Here is a 15,008-nt window from a genome sequence, read left to right on the forward strand (position 1 = left end):
AGTCACAATTCCCTCCATAAATTGATCAGAATATATGTCTTTTGCCTCCTGCTCAAAGGTTGTTTGAAAACCTCACTGCCCTTTAGAAGAAAATATTCAAAATATCCACATTTATTCATGGCCAGTTTTTACCAATGTGTCCTTCTGACAGCACTGACCTTTAGCCTAAAAGCTTTCTGGATTTTCACCCCTGCCCTGCCTCCATAGTGTTTATAACAATAAATTATATCCCCATAGCCAATAATTTGCCAGGCTACATAAGTGAAGGTCATTGAGTCTACAGGTGTTCACTGCACAGTGCACTGCAGAAACACGTCAAATGGATCCCAGTTTCAGCAGGGAAAATATTCAGGTGGAGCCTGTGGCTAAAGAGAGTTCAGATGTCCACAGGGTTTCATAGTGGGCATATGCCAGGGCTGTGGGTATACAGCTCTTCAGCCTGCCTCGAACCACTTGCCATTGCCTGTCGCCTTTGATGCTCCTGCCCTCCTTGGTCCATCAAGCTCCACTTCTCTTGTAGGCACTCTCTAGACTGTTCAAGTCAAAATGAATCAGGTCAGAAAACACCACCACTCTGCTGACACTAACCCAGGTCATTCGAACTAGCAAGGGCTGAGGAGGACTCACTGCAGCAACAATACTATGGGAGCAGCAAGTTCTGGTGGAGAGCAGCACCTAGAGCAATTAACTTTTTTCGTGCTGTAGCTGCAGCTAGAAAAATGTGTCCACTGTCAAACCCTTCTTGTAACAGACTCTGTGAACCATCATCCTCCTACTAGCCCTCTGTTGCACCTTTTCTTCTTCGACTTCATCTTTCTTGGCTATGGGTGATCGTAGCCCTGCATAGCCAGATGCTGTCTCATTGAAGTGCTGTACAATGGGCATTAGTCTCTACTGGACATATCTCTCCTGATTCACATTTGCCCTTTGTGTGGCCTCATAGCATTGGTAACACATAGCAACACGTGACTGACATTGAAATCCTTTCCTCTGTCATTTCCAGCTGATGAGAACTCAATGTGCAGCACTTTTTTCCCTTCGGTGCCTGCACATGAAAGTATAAAGTAACAAGATGTCTGAAGCCGCTTTTTTTCAGGGCTAGGGATGGCACGCTAATAGTGGCTATCAAAGGGAAGAGGAAAGATATCTGAAACAATTTGCAACTGTCTTTTTTTTCAGTGCCTTAATTTCACTTCTGTTTTCTGGCCTGACAACAGGTGAGCACGTCAAGACATCTTTCCCTATTATATTTTATCCTGTCGCCTCATATGAAATTGTTGGTGTTAACATAAGTTAGGGCAGAATGTCTATCTCCATTACTGTGCTTAAATCTATGTCTGTGGTATATATGTAGTTACACTTCTGTATACAAACCTTGTGTGGCTGTATGCATGTTATACATAAATATATACACATATAAACATATGCATCTAATTTTTCTGGCTGAGGAAGCAGAGCAGCTCTCTGAGGCTTGAAAAAGAAAGCAATCAGGGACAGCAGCTGTAAAACCTGGCAAACTTAACAGCAGCCTGTATCTGAGACTAGCGAAGTGTAGCAGAAGGGCGGCAGAGCAAGCATGGAGGACAACAGGGAAACTGTGATGGGATTCAGCGCTAGGATATTTATCTATGTGATTTCTAGACTATGTATGTGGAAGAGTAATCTGTACCCTGATCCTGGTTCACTAAACGCCCCAACACTGATAAATAAAAATGTACTTTTAAAATCTGATCAGACTTCTGCTGGCAAGAAAAAATGTCATCATAATCCTGAGAGAGCACAAGGTTGAGCTGCAGGTGCAGGATTACCTACCTGAGATTTTCCTGTCACTGGAGGGTCGTTGTCCATCCTGAGCCAGCCATTCATCCCGTCTCTGAACAACGTGACGCTGTGCCAGTTCCCCAGCTTGATTTTTTTTTCACTCATTATGACTGCAACTCCAGTGCCACAGTTGAACCTGGGAGCATGAGACAGAGAGGACAAGGTGACAATCTTACATTAACCAAATAACTGAAAGTCGTTTTTAGACTCCAAATATCCCCTTTGCTCCTGGGAACCTCTCTGTTTCACATTGCATATTAGCAGACCACAGGAAAATTAGACAGCAGGTCTACATATGATCTGTTCTAAGTTTCAAACTTCATTATCTGTCTTTCTCCCATGGAGAAGATTTTGCATTCTCTGGCCATACCAAGTGCATTGCAAAGCCTGCCAACAGCTGAAACTGTTTCAAGATGGAGGGTATTACAATCTGAGTTCCTGCTATCACAGTAATTTCTCTTGGGAATTTTTCTAGTTCCTTGGTAAAAGGCAGTACTACATTAATAACTCTGCGATTCTGTACGAAACTCAGTCCTAATTGACAAGGAGACCACCAGGAGAGCCTCTGTGGAGCTGAATGTGCACAAAACATGCCATTTTCTCTGACTGCCATTCAGTGCAGGTGAACAGAAGCACAACTAAGGCACATCACCCACTTTGTTATTCCCCACTTCCAAAGGACTCACCCTCCCAAGTAAGGAGATCCTTGAGATACTCTTTCACATGCTCCATATCTATGGGACTGCAAGAAACCCCCTCCATCTTCATTTAAAAAACCTGCAACTCTCATCTAAACAAGAGATGTAAGATGAAGTTCCAGGCCCCTTGCTGGCATTAAATCCTTTATTTTGCTACGTTATCTGCAGGTCCTTTTGCTGTGAAGCAAAAACATTGACTCTGCACAGCTCATAAGCTTAGCAAATGCAGTGGCTCACTGGCATTTCTGATAACATAGCAATGAGGCCCGGACCAATGCCTTGAAGAAAACTGATTATTTTGCCTTTACACCAAGGTCTGAGTAAAAAGAGTTCAACAGGGCACATGTCCACACACTAAAGAAGGATGAGAGAAAAAAATATTGAAGAACTGTTAAATGAAGTAATACTGTCCATTTTGCACACTGCATGGGGCAGAAGTCAAAGACACGGCAGATATTCGCCATATATAGCAGTCCCAGGAGGCAGCAATGGCCCCGTCTCTTTACACCAGATTTACCGTGGAGGTTTTACCTGAACTGGATGCTTCGCTGGATGATTGCCAGTGACGTAAAATCACCACGACCGTGTTCATTTTCTCCACAGTATAGCAGCAAACCATCTTCTGATTCAGCCTGCAATCATTCCATCAACATGAAAAATCAAAGTCTAAGCCTCACAGTAACAGATAAATGCAAGCAGCACTGGGGGACTTTTCTCCAGAAAAGGGACAGCATTTTTCAGATGGAGTTTTTAACTTGCGGAATCAGAAACTGATTGATCAATTTTGAATCCTGAATTTGAAGAACCGAGAAAAACATTGCCTTAATGCTTAAATGGTTTAAGAACATCTCTTCTACTTACAGTATGATAGTATCAGACCTAAAAACAACCCTGAAAGCATTAGAGACTGTCAGACATGTCCCATATGAGACCTCTGAGCACAAAGTCCAGCAAGAATGTCCTAGCACATCAGATTTACTGTACATGAATACACACCCCCTGCTTCATAAGTTCAGTGAGCCTGACACTTTTCAAGCCGAACAACCTGTGCAGACAGGATTTCTCCATATGTGCATAGCAGCCGACACAGTGGCTTGTCACAGCCATCCTGCATTTTAAGCTGACAAGTTGCCAGAGGAGTGTTAGATCACCATGTGAGACAACAGACTGCTGCTGTTCTAGTGACAGTCTTGTACCTAGGCTGTGAGGCTGGCAAGTCTGCCTTATGTGTGAGCAGGAGTGCATCCGAGAGCTCAGCCACCCTGCTTACAAGCAGCCCTACCAGTTCTGTCTGTAACACACAGACAGCATTAACACAAGTCACTGTGGGGTGTACCCCATCAATTCAGACTTGTAGATTAAGTAGTCCAGTATCTTGCATGTATTAGTAGCCAGTATCCCAAACTTCAGAGGTGGAAAATAATGCCTACTTAAATCCCGCAGGGTAGGAAACGAACTCTGGATATAGGGCAATATTTTGCTCAGTACAACAAGATCATGGTTTCTTATATGCAAAGATACTGCATGCCACTTCCAAACTGTAATTCACAAAAATTCCAGGTGTACTTCAGCCTGTAGCTCATTCACATGGATATAACCTTGCCAATGTACATTGCCGCTAGTTGCAATACCAGTATTACTAGTCCCAGGGATTCTCTCATGCACTGCCTACCAATAATGGATGCAAACATTTTAGCTCAGTTTACCAACTTTGTTTGCATTCATTGAAGGTGAAGTCAGATCTTTAGAGATAAAGGTTATGTATAGGTTCCCCACAATTACATTATAAGCTATACTGAAGCTAAGCTATTGTTCCGTTGTCCACAGCATCAGAATAAGCAAATAAAATTTAAAGCTCCTATGTGAGCTTGGAATTGCTTAAACTTACCCTGAATTCAAGGGTAATTTGAAATGTCTGATAGGAGTTTTTCAGTGGTTCAAAGGTGATGTACGAGTACCCAGAGAACTGAGGATATTGGATAATAATATCTGAAAAGCAAAGACAGAAGCATGTTATTTAGCAGTTTTCTCCCATATAAAAATCGATAAACACATTTAGCTCTAGATAACATCAGGTGAAAATGAAAGGCAGAGTTCCTCCAGAGACAACCATTAGTCAGCAGCAGTCAACAATCAGTTAACCTATTGCCTTGTCCTCCCACCACCTTTCACAACTAATTCCTTTATTCCCAAAGACCTGGTGAACCTGGAAAGAAACAGGATACTGAGGGCCAAATAGTGATCAACAGTTTAATCACTGGCTTCAGTGGAAATTTCTCCAGATTTTCATCCTTGTTACAGAAGACAGAACCCATTGACTTTATATTTATCTCCTTTTAAGCATTCGTTTAAGACAGAGACAACAAAGTAATTTTCTGTTTTGCAGGATTATAAAAACATGCGGGAAATGTGGCCAGACTCTACACTGCATTAGTCACTGCTGCTCCATAGCTGCTGCGTCCAGCATCTGCAGAATCCTTGGGTGGCTAATAAGAGCCCAGCACCTTCCACCGCTTCCCTCAAGTCAGCTCAGGGCAGAAGCTAAAGGGAGTGATGGGGAGAGTCCCTGCAGGCATCTCTCCATCGCTGGCTGCAACAGTGGCCCTTCATATTGCTCTTGTCAGCTGGTGTTGTCAATCCTCACCCTTTGTTGTCTTATGTGAGAGGTCCACCCTGACTTCAGCAGAGAAAAAGAAAATCAGGGAGATGTCTTACTGCTACCTTTGCAGCTCATTTTCCTAAGAAGCACTGAGGACAGACACAGTTTCAGGCCTGAATTCTTATTTTTGCAGCGGATCTAAGTCTAATGAGGAAGGAAGGATGAGGAGTCCTATTCCTCTTTGCTATTTGAATACTGAGTGGGTTTTTCTTGCATATTTGGATCTGGATAGAGTGTGCTCAGCTTTTTTGTTTGCAAGGCATACATTTTAGGCCGAGGTGAAGGGAACCGGTGCTATAAACCTGAATGTAACCACAGCAGACAGCAATTAACTCATGCCCTGATCACAAGCAGAACTGACTGGACCAGAGCGCCATGCAGCTGTTGATTGTAAAGAAGTCTGTTTTCATTCAGATTAATATACTATTTAACAATATTGGCTGCTGCAGAGAAACTCAGTACAAGGGAATATTGGTACATGATGCTACTGCTTACTAAGGAATAACACACTCCCTTGTGAAAAATGGTGGTTTTGGACTGACGTTAACAAACCCACTCTACAACTTGTATACAGTTATGTCAGTTCAAATAAATCCTTGACTCTTCATACTTGATCAAGGCCAAAAATCACATCTGCAGCTGTTCCATGCGGCTGAGTCACAACAGATTGTTTTCAGAATGAGCTCTCTTTACTCCAGCACCAGGAGAAGATCAAACAACCTCAGTGTCTGTATCCCTGATGCATGACACTGTGCATCACGAATGTCTAACACAAGCCAGCAGAAGAAACGTGTGTCCCTGATGCTCTGCTCTGTGGCAGGGCCTTGGCAGACCAGATCAGCATGCAGAGGGATGGATCAGCTCTTTCTTAGCTGGTGGGACAGCACCACTACAAGCAACGGGGCACTTTCTTTGCACAAGCTCTGGCATTCATCTGATCCCTTGGTCACCAAACCAGAAGCAAAATAACTCCAGGGGGAAAAAAAAAGTGACCTGCTTATGGCCTGGTAAGCTAGCTGGACTGGCTCACCAGGTGATCAGCTCAACATCAGACCCAGCGAAAGGGCGAGGTCAGGCCTGCAGAGGGAGAGGACAGGAAGGTGGGAAGGGAAGGAGAAGAAGGACGGCCTCCTTCAGCTCAGCAAGCTCTTGCCATGGCTCAGCTGCCCTGCAGGGAGGTGAGAGGACACATGGCAAGTCCCGACTGGGACAACCACACCTCCTCACATTGACCCAGGCTTCAGGTCATGCTTTCTGAACTGGGGAGGGAGTTTTGTTCCTCCCTTGCCCCAGGCTGCCTGACACGAGTGCTGGGGCTACCACTCCAGCACTTCTGCCCTGTGGACCACGGGGAAAGCCTCCTCTGGAGAGGGTTCTACAATGGGGGCTCTGTCTCACATCCCTGCTGCAAGATCAGCATCATCCAATGGACCACACTGGAAATGTAGGTGGTTGAGGGCTTCAGCTGCAGGCAAAAGGCAAGGGTCAAAGGGGGGTTGAATGTCCCTGCTGGAAGCTGTGGATGCCATGGCTGGACCCTGTCAGGCCTGGGTGCCTACCAACATACCTGGTTCCATCACCCTCTCACTCCTAGGTGGGGGAAGGAGGATTAACCTCCCCTGCGCACCTTCACACGGGGTCTGCATTCAGCTTTATTAAATAACTTCTTCACACCTAGCTGAGGAAAGAGAAGCAAAGGGGCCGATGTCTGAACTGAGACATGGAAGCTGCTGCTGTCCTTAGGGATCCATTAAGCCCAGCCGGCTACTCCCAAACTGCACTTTGGTTGGTTCATCACGAAGCTGCTCCTCGCCCCAGACAAAGAGAAGCCGCCAGCAGCAGCAGGCACGCAGAAACCTACCTTTCGCACACGTCTCTCCTCCTTTTCCCAAGTTGCAGTGGCAGCGTGAGCCACCCCGGTCGTAGTCGTTGATGCAAAAGCTGTCTGCAGAACAGATGGCCTCATCGCAAGAGAGATCAAAGAGGCGTGTGGCAGAAGACGTGCCGCCCCTCCTTGCTGCCCGAGCCGTAGTCACCCTTGCTGTGGTTGAAGGCCGCGTGGTGGTGGGAGCGGAAGTAGTGGGTTCAGAAGTGGTTGTAAGGACCCGTGACAGGAGCCTGGAACTAGACCCTGGCGTGACCTTAGTTTCGACCAGAAATTTTCTGTTGCCTCCTTTGATAGCAGGAAGTGGCCTGAGCTGAAAGGAAATAAAGAAACACAAATTCAGTAAAACCTAAAATGCTACGTGGAAATGAAACGAATACCTTCCAAGACACAGATCTGAGGCAACAAACTCATCCTCACTGAAGAAAAAAAACCAACCATATCATTATATCTGAGCACAAAATATCAGATAGTAGACTTCCTGACAAGACTGGACACTTCAAAATATCGAGACTATAAAGAAAACAGAAATGTCAAAGTGAAATCCTGAAATTTACCTCTTCTATGTAAATGTCGTAGTCTGAGTCATCGATATCAAATCCATCATCATCACCAGTCACTGTGTCTGTGATGTACTGGTGCCCATAGCTTCCACTTCCTAACTCCTCAGAGCCTAAAAAGACACAACTGGCATATTCAGTTCATATATTTTTTTCTCTTTACACACAGCAACTCAGATCTTACCACCCCCTGATTCGCCACACTGAAATCTGAAGTGGTGTTAATGTTCATCCTGCACAGACAATGCAAGTGGCAGCCCGAAGATGGGAGACGCTGTCCAAGTGATATACATACAACCTAAAACAAAGTGAAGACCTTCATTTAGTCACTTACTAAGTGACTAAACAAACAAAGGAGAAAAAGCTCTGTTCTCCCACTGCAAACTGACTTCTATACATCATTCTTCCACGACAATGGCTCTGAACTTTTTCAGTGTGGACAACATTTTAATAACTGAATTGTTTTGAGATGTAACTTTTCCCTTTTATAAATACACATACATTGTACATATATAAATACACATATACACATATAAATACACATCCCGTACCTGCCCTACTGGTGACCAAATAACTGGAACAGGGAAAGAGATGCATCTAGGTAGGGCTTTTCTGGCACACTCTGCTTAGCACTTTATCTGCCTCCACTGGCTCCAATGCTCCTGAAATTAGCATCCTAAGTATATTTTTAGGCTATTTTTTAAAACACAATTTAGCACCTCGAAAAAAGAAACATGCACAAACATCATGTGTTTTTCGTGTGCATAATCTGCTTCTGCCTCTCCCTGGAGCGCTGAACCGCACTGTGAAGGACTCTGGGCTGGGAACTGACAGTTTAAACAGTAAGATGGTCTTCATAGAAAATATCTGTGCTTTTCTGCACTTTACATAGCAAATTCCGCTTAAACAACGGTTTATGCTTTTTAGCTATTAAAATTTACCAGAAGTCATAAAGAAAGATAATACAGGTAACTGCATCACTATCATTACTTGTCATTTCAGCAAGGTTAAGAATAGACAGACATTTGATACCCATTAAAACAACAGACTTCATACATTTACCCTTCCCATAAAATATTCTGCGATCACTTAAAAACAGCATAGGTAACCCTCACTTTACGAAGCCTCTGTACGGGCTGACCATGTGTGCTTGTTTATGCCACAAGCTGCCCATATTTTCTCATAAGTTAGCGGGGCCTTCACATTGCAACATGCAGAGATGCAAAGTCTTGCTGGGCAGTGGCTGTCTGCGGGAAGGAGACCTGACAACCCAGAAAACGCCACTTGATGGTAGTGAGAACTTCACTACCACCACTGAACAACCCGATGGAGCCACCGAAGGCTAACGAGGCTCAGCAGACTTTCAGAGGGAGCAGTGTGGGCACATTGCTACCGGGCCTTTTGAGCCGGTCTAACGGGTCAGCCATCTCCCACCTCGGTGGAGAATAAAGGAAAAATATCTAACTGACCTGATTCAGGCAGGAGAGCACTCGTCTAAATCTTTTTGTACTCTCCACTCCTTTGCCACGACTGCAACCCAGAAATCCTGGCAGACAGTTATGAAATCAAGCATATGTGCACCAGATACGAAGGTGTGCCCTGGCTGGCTAATTGGCTGCCCACCACATGCTCTGTGGGAGCTACTTATGAATGGGCTTTACATGTTATATCAGCATACAGAAAAATCAGAGGCAAATGAGCAGAGGTAATGAAGCATACGCACTTGTAACCAAAACAGCTTGCTAGACCAGGAAAGAATGTGTATAAGCCTTTCCACTCTAACATGTATACCTAATCATCTGTAAATAATACAATTTAACTGTATATTAAACAGAAGTATTCAGCACAGTGTTCTACCAACTGAGCTGAGCAGAGAACTCATAGCTTTATGACTGGTAACGAGATGAGGCCAACTGGACAAACTACATCCAGATTATTTCTGCTAGTGACTGTGAATGCACAGGCAAAGGATTACTATTGGAGAAACAGACTGCATATTTATGAACTGGTCCTAATCCTGCATTCAGTATGGAAAACAATAGGTATTATCAAAATGTGGGCAAAACCTCTTACTCCTAGTATTCACTTGTATAGTCACTCATGTTAATCACCATCACAGGATAATTTTACTCCAGATAGGAAGATAGGAAGAACAGGGTAGGGCAGAGCAGAGCAGAGCAGAGCAGAGTAGAACAGAACAGAACAGAATAGGAGTGGAATAAAACAGAACAGAACAGAACAGAACAGAACAGAACAGAACAGAATAGAATAGAATAGTTCAGTTGGAAGGGACCTACAATGATCATCTAGTCCAACTGCAAGGTTGACCTCTTCCATCCATCACTGCATCAGAATCTCCTTCTTTGGCAACAGTGATTTTATAAGACACGCATTTCTACAAAAGAATTTCAGTGTGCAAAACCTCAAACATAAGCATTATAAATATGACTTGCAGTTTAACAGAAATTATATGAACAAGGCAGAGCCCAGCACTAACTCAGCTCCCAGCAGATGCAGCAATTTTTGACTCACTGGAATACTGTTGCTTTCTTCTAATGGATGAAACTGTAATTTACCTAAGAGTAACAGAAGCCATAAAGATAAGTTGGGAAAAAGACAGGAAAAATCAATCATATATAAGGGAAAACAATCTAATCTGCATTCAAACAAGCTGTGATACACAAACTCCATTTTCTAATTTAGAAGTCACAAGCTACAAAATAAACATATGTTGTAGTCCAAATTCTGCCACATTTTTTGTCTTCTCAAGTAAACTTTCTGTTGGCTTAATGGGATTTAGGTTCAGTAAGGATAGCAGGAATGAAGCAATACAGAGAATGAAGTATCTTTATACTCACACATAGGAAGATGTTAGGTCTCAAATTCATGTTCAGATATGCACACTTGCTTACATGTATAGACATGATTTTAATGCCATGCCAGTTTTACAGAAGTGTAACTCTCCTGATTTGAGTGGAGTTATCATTAAACTACAGCAATAACCACCAGCATGCAATGAGACCTGCTAACTTAAGAGAGATAGCCAGTTCCCCAAGCAGAAGGTGTGCCTCTTTCATCTGGCAGACCAAAATGTTTCATGCTTTTCCAACAGAAGACCTTGGGAGACAAACTGTACCCACTATTTTAAACCAGACAATAATTCCTTTCACCTTATTGAACTGGTACAACACTTACAGCCTGGAGAGAGCAAGGAAGGTATGGCTTATTGTGGCTGGTAGAAAAGATGCTTTGAGGCCCTTCTTCAAAGACCTTCAGGATGTAAGTTTGGCATCACCAGGAAAAGTGTAACTTCAGGTGTCCTAATATCCACAAGTCTCTAGCACGGCCCCAAATCCCCACTGTTACTCCTCCCTGGCTCTATCTGAGTTTCAGCCAGCACATGCTACATTACTCTACCTGCTGATCTCTGAGCAGTTTTGGTAACATACAATGCACCCAGGAGCAATGCAGTCATGGAGATGTACTCTCTTCTAACTACGCCTGAATTTATACACTAAATGATGAGATCATCTAACAGCCCACTGGCTGCTCAGTCGCCTTGCTCTTCCCTACATTTGGTGTTTGCTCACTGGATGTGACATGTGACGTGATGCAATAAAACTACAAAACAAACAGAAAGCAGAGAAGCTAAGAGGACTTTTTGTAGAGAAACCCCCACATGAGGCCATCTCTTAAGAGCACTGTGTTGCTTTGGTGGAGAGCTCATCTCATAATGGGTGGTAAATCAGGGACAATCAAGCAAAGTGTTACATTTGCAAATACCAAACAATGACTACAGAGATTATAAGCGTGCTATATTTCATTAAATCAGTGTTGCAGCGTACAAGGAGATGAAGCCTGTTTAAGACCCTCTACCAGGTCCTATAATCCTGTTTTATAATTAATTGGAAAACCTGGGGGGGGGTCATGAACTTTAGACAGCTTCTTTCCAAATAATCAAGGATTAAGTTATATCAAAGAAATCTTTCTCAAAACAAATAGAAAGCCACACAAACTTTTGTTTTGCCGATTAGGTGGCCACCTGCATACTGATCAGGAGACACAGGACAGCGTAGGAGGTAGACCACCAGGCACTGCAACACAGACAGATTGAATGGAAGTGTTAGCAGGCTGATTGCCTTCATGCAGAACCCCTCACAGGTCTAAATCCAAAACACATCAGGGGCATTTTAATCTGAGTTTTATTCTTGTCAGTGACTCACAGTGAGGCACTGTATATCGCTCGGCCTGTCTCTTGCTTTTTGTCCCTGTTCCTATAAATACAAATGCTACCTTTGTAAAGCCTTTGGAGATCTGCGGGAAACAGTTCTGTGGAAAACCTTCTCCATTTGCTATCTCCAGGACACATCACCATCATTTACATCAAGGTTTGGACCCAAGGGACTGCCCTTTTCCTGTGCCTGAGCCTCAGCTGACACATTCAAGCACTCTGCAGAATACTTAAGCACCTGTGCCAATGCCTTGCTCGGTATGAGCCTGGTGGTGCCAGGGCGAGAGGAAGGGATGTACCCGGATTAAGCAGCCACTTCTGTCACGTTTGCTGTGGAGAGAAGCAGGAAGGTATTTTTAACAGAAGACACTTCCTCTGTTGGTCTGGCAAAGCCCAAGGCTGGTGACCTTCCAGGCACAGTGCAAACCCCATCTGTTTCCCCAGGAGAAGAAGGGTATTTAAGTGATGGAGGTGATGATACTTTGGTTGGTTGGTTCTTTGGGACAGTTTATTCTGTTGTTACTAAACTGGATATGTGCAACCTTTTGTTTTCAAGTAAATTGTCCATGACACATTGAAAGATTTGATATAGCAAAACCACAACAACCATGTAAGTGAAATACCCACAACTTGCATCTGTAATTAAGAGAGGCAACAAAAATTGATTTACTACATCATTTCCCTCTAGGAAAAAAAAAGAAACCAAATAAAAAATAAATTAGAATCCTTGGGGAAACTTGCTGTCTTTCCTCCCTGAAAATGGAGCAATGTAACATAAACCAAGCATGCATTTTTTACTAGGTAAGGGGGTAACTGCTTATAATCAAGGCCACGTGTTCTACTTGCAAGGACCTTGGGAGGTCAGTCACATTAGGTGATACCATCAGCAACCCTTCAGAAGAACATTTTAGCAAAGACAACGGTTTCCTGTGCTGACCTGAAACAATGCAGTCAAGAGTACTGCAAAGCCAGCCACCTTTTAAAATCAAAATGAGAGAATTATATGTAAGAATGAGATAAACCCCAGCAGAAAACACCTAGCATGGACTCAGTGTCTGCAGGACTCATCTCTGTCTCAGCTGGCCTAGAAGAGCTGCGAGAGACTCTGCGCAATGCAACTTGGACTCTGAAGGTCCACTGCATTTGAGGTAATGCTGGGAATTTGTTCTTCAGTTAAAATAAGCATCAGAAAAGCACTAATCATTTCAAAACAAGCATAAAACCCCAGGATATACAAGCATAAAGCTACAAATTTTTAAAATCCAAACACACTAAGGACCTTAGTGCCAGCACTATGTGGACTAAGTGGCAAAGCAGCCAGATATTGTATGAACTTCTGCCAGCTTCCTAAGATATTTCAGGTATTTCTGAGGAATACACGGGCAGTCAGAAATAGCATCAAATATCTGTGGCATGTTTCACTGTTTGCATGGGAGGAGGAACCGTGGTAATAATGAAGATAGTAATTCCTACGATGTGAACCCTGAAGAGCAAAGATGCTTCAGCTTCAGACATGCCAACTGTCTGACACCCTTCCGGCAACAATAGGTAACTAAGAGGTATCTGCTGGCACTTTGAGAGAGTTGGGAATCTGGTGCCACCTGAGATGCATTATGGTACCTGAGACATCCCCATGGGATGGCCAGGTGTCTGGGAGACACCTGGGAGGCACATGCCCTCCTGCAGTGACAGCTGAAAACCACAGGACCTAGGTGACTTCAAGTCCACCAAATGTCTATACCTGAGCAACTGAAGCGAATGATTAACTGGGCCAAAGAAGGTAACTGTTGGCTTTCTGGCTACTAGAAGGGGGAAGGTACCTACAGATACATAACGTGAACTAGGAGTGAGTTTTACTTGGGTGCCCTCGAGCTTAGCATGCATTTTTTTGTTACATGAAACTTGTCAACAGTTTAAATCACTCTTCAGGGTTTTTTAGTGTCTTGGGGAAAAATAAATGTTCAGGCTAAGCATGGCTTTAATCAAGAACATTTTTTCACAATAAAAGTTTAGCTTTTCTACTAATGCACAATGTACTTGTGTATCTGGTTAACATCAAACCAGTTTCTTACACAGACGTCACAACTAAAGCCAAGTGAGAGCCGCTATACTCAGTTACACTCCAGCTTCCAGAAAGCCGCAGAACTTATTTCTAAAGGCATGCATCCTCTGTTGCCTTTGAACACCACTCCTTGCTCTGCAAAAGGCTGGTTGTTGTGAATACAGATACCCACAAGATAACACAGGCTTTCATGCGTAGTGGCTATATGTAGTTTTTAAGTCTATTTGCAAAATCCACCCTGGAAACTAAGAGCAGACTGGCAAAGGAACCACATTCGCACTTGCCAAAGGGCCCAGATTTTGCCACAGTAGCCCTAAGTACAAGTGACCTGATGCAGGGCTGGAGCACATCACGGACATGACGTGGCCCCAGGCTGCAGGAGCTCTGTTAGCTCATGAGGGTCTCCCCCAAGCACTGCCAGCCCCTTGTTGCAGGGAGACCAACCTCAGCCACAGCGGCACCCATGTGCTTACCATGGACCTGCACAGAGTTTTTGAGCCTATTCAGAGAGCAGTGCAACATGCATAATTCATTCACTTTTCAGACCTGATCCAGGCACAGAGAATCAAGCTCACGCCCCCTATGAACCTCTCCAGAAATCAGTGTTTATATATACCAGGTGTGAATTTGATTCCAAGCTCTGCTGACAAAAATCCATGTTTTAGAGCCATCTCGACAGGTGTCTGCAGAACAGGCAGTTTCCAAAGGCAAAGTGCCTTTCCTAGAGTACCACAGTAATAAGCACAGCATGAAGACTACTCCACCCTTATTAATAGAGCTAAACACTTTATCTTTTCTGACCAAAGAATGTAGCTACTCACATCCAAAGATAAACAGGATACTGAGGAGCACACGAGTGTGCCTGAGGCAGCAGGAGCTGACCCTTGGGGATCAAGGGGCCAAGGAATCCCAGAGTACGCTGCACCTTCGTGGTTTTCACAAACATTTACTTCAGAAGTTAAACTTACGAGTTCAGCAGCCATAACAAACTTCATGAAAACTGTTCAAGGGATTGAATTTATGACAGAGGGAAGAAAAGAATGGAAACTGCCATACAAGAGTCAATGAAAACAAGGGATTCCAAGAGTCAAG

At 43.7% G+C, this 15,008-nt stretch overlaps 1 protein-coding gene across 3 annotated transcripts in view; it reads right to left on the reverse strand.

Annotated features, from left to right (window-relative positions):
* The window catches only part of EGFLAM (EGF like, fibronectin type III and laminin G domains), a 76,125-nt gene that overhangs the window by 25,695 nt on the left and 35,422 nt on the right, over nt 1-15,008 (reverse strand). For all 3 annotated transcript variants that reach the window (XM_050913371.1, XM_050913372.1, XM_050913370.1), the window contains exons 8-12: nt 7,621-7,736; nt 7,040-7,376; nt 4,408-4,508; nt 3,051-3,151; nt 1,813-1,957 (exon numbers count right to left, since the gene is read on the reverse strand). In XM_050913371.1, the coding sequence (XP_050769328.1) occupies nt 1,813-1,957; nt 3,051-3,151; nt 4,408-4,508; nt 7,040-7,376; nt 7,621-7,736 (800 nt within the window). The remainder of the gene's footprint in view (nt 1-1,812; nt 1,958-3,050; nt 3,152-4,407; nt 4,509-7,039; nt 7,377-7,620; nt 7,737-15,008) is intronic.

Source organism: Gymnogyps californianus, chromosome Z (genome assembly GCF_018139145.2).
Source record: "Gymnogyps californianus isolate 813 chromosome Z, ASM1813914v2, whole genome shotgun sequence".
In the NCBI taxonomy this organism is placed as follows: Eukaryota; Metazoa; Chordata; class Aves; order Accipitriformes; family Cathartidae; genus Gymnogyps; species Gymnogyps californianus.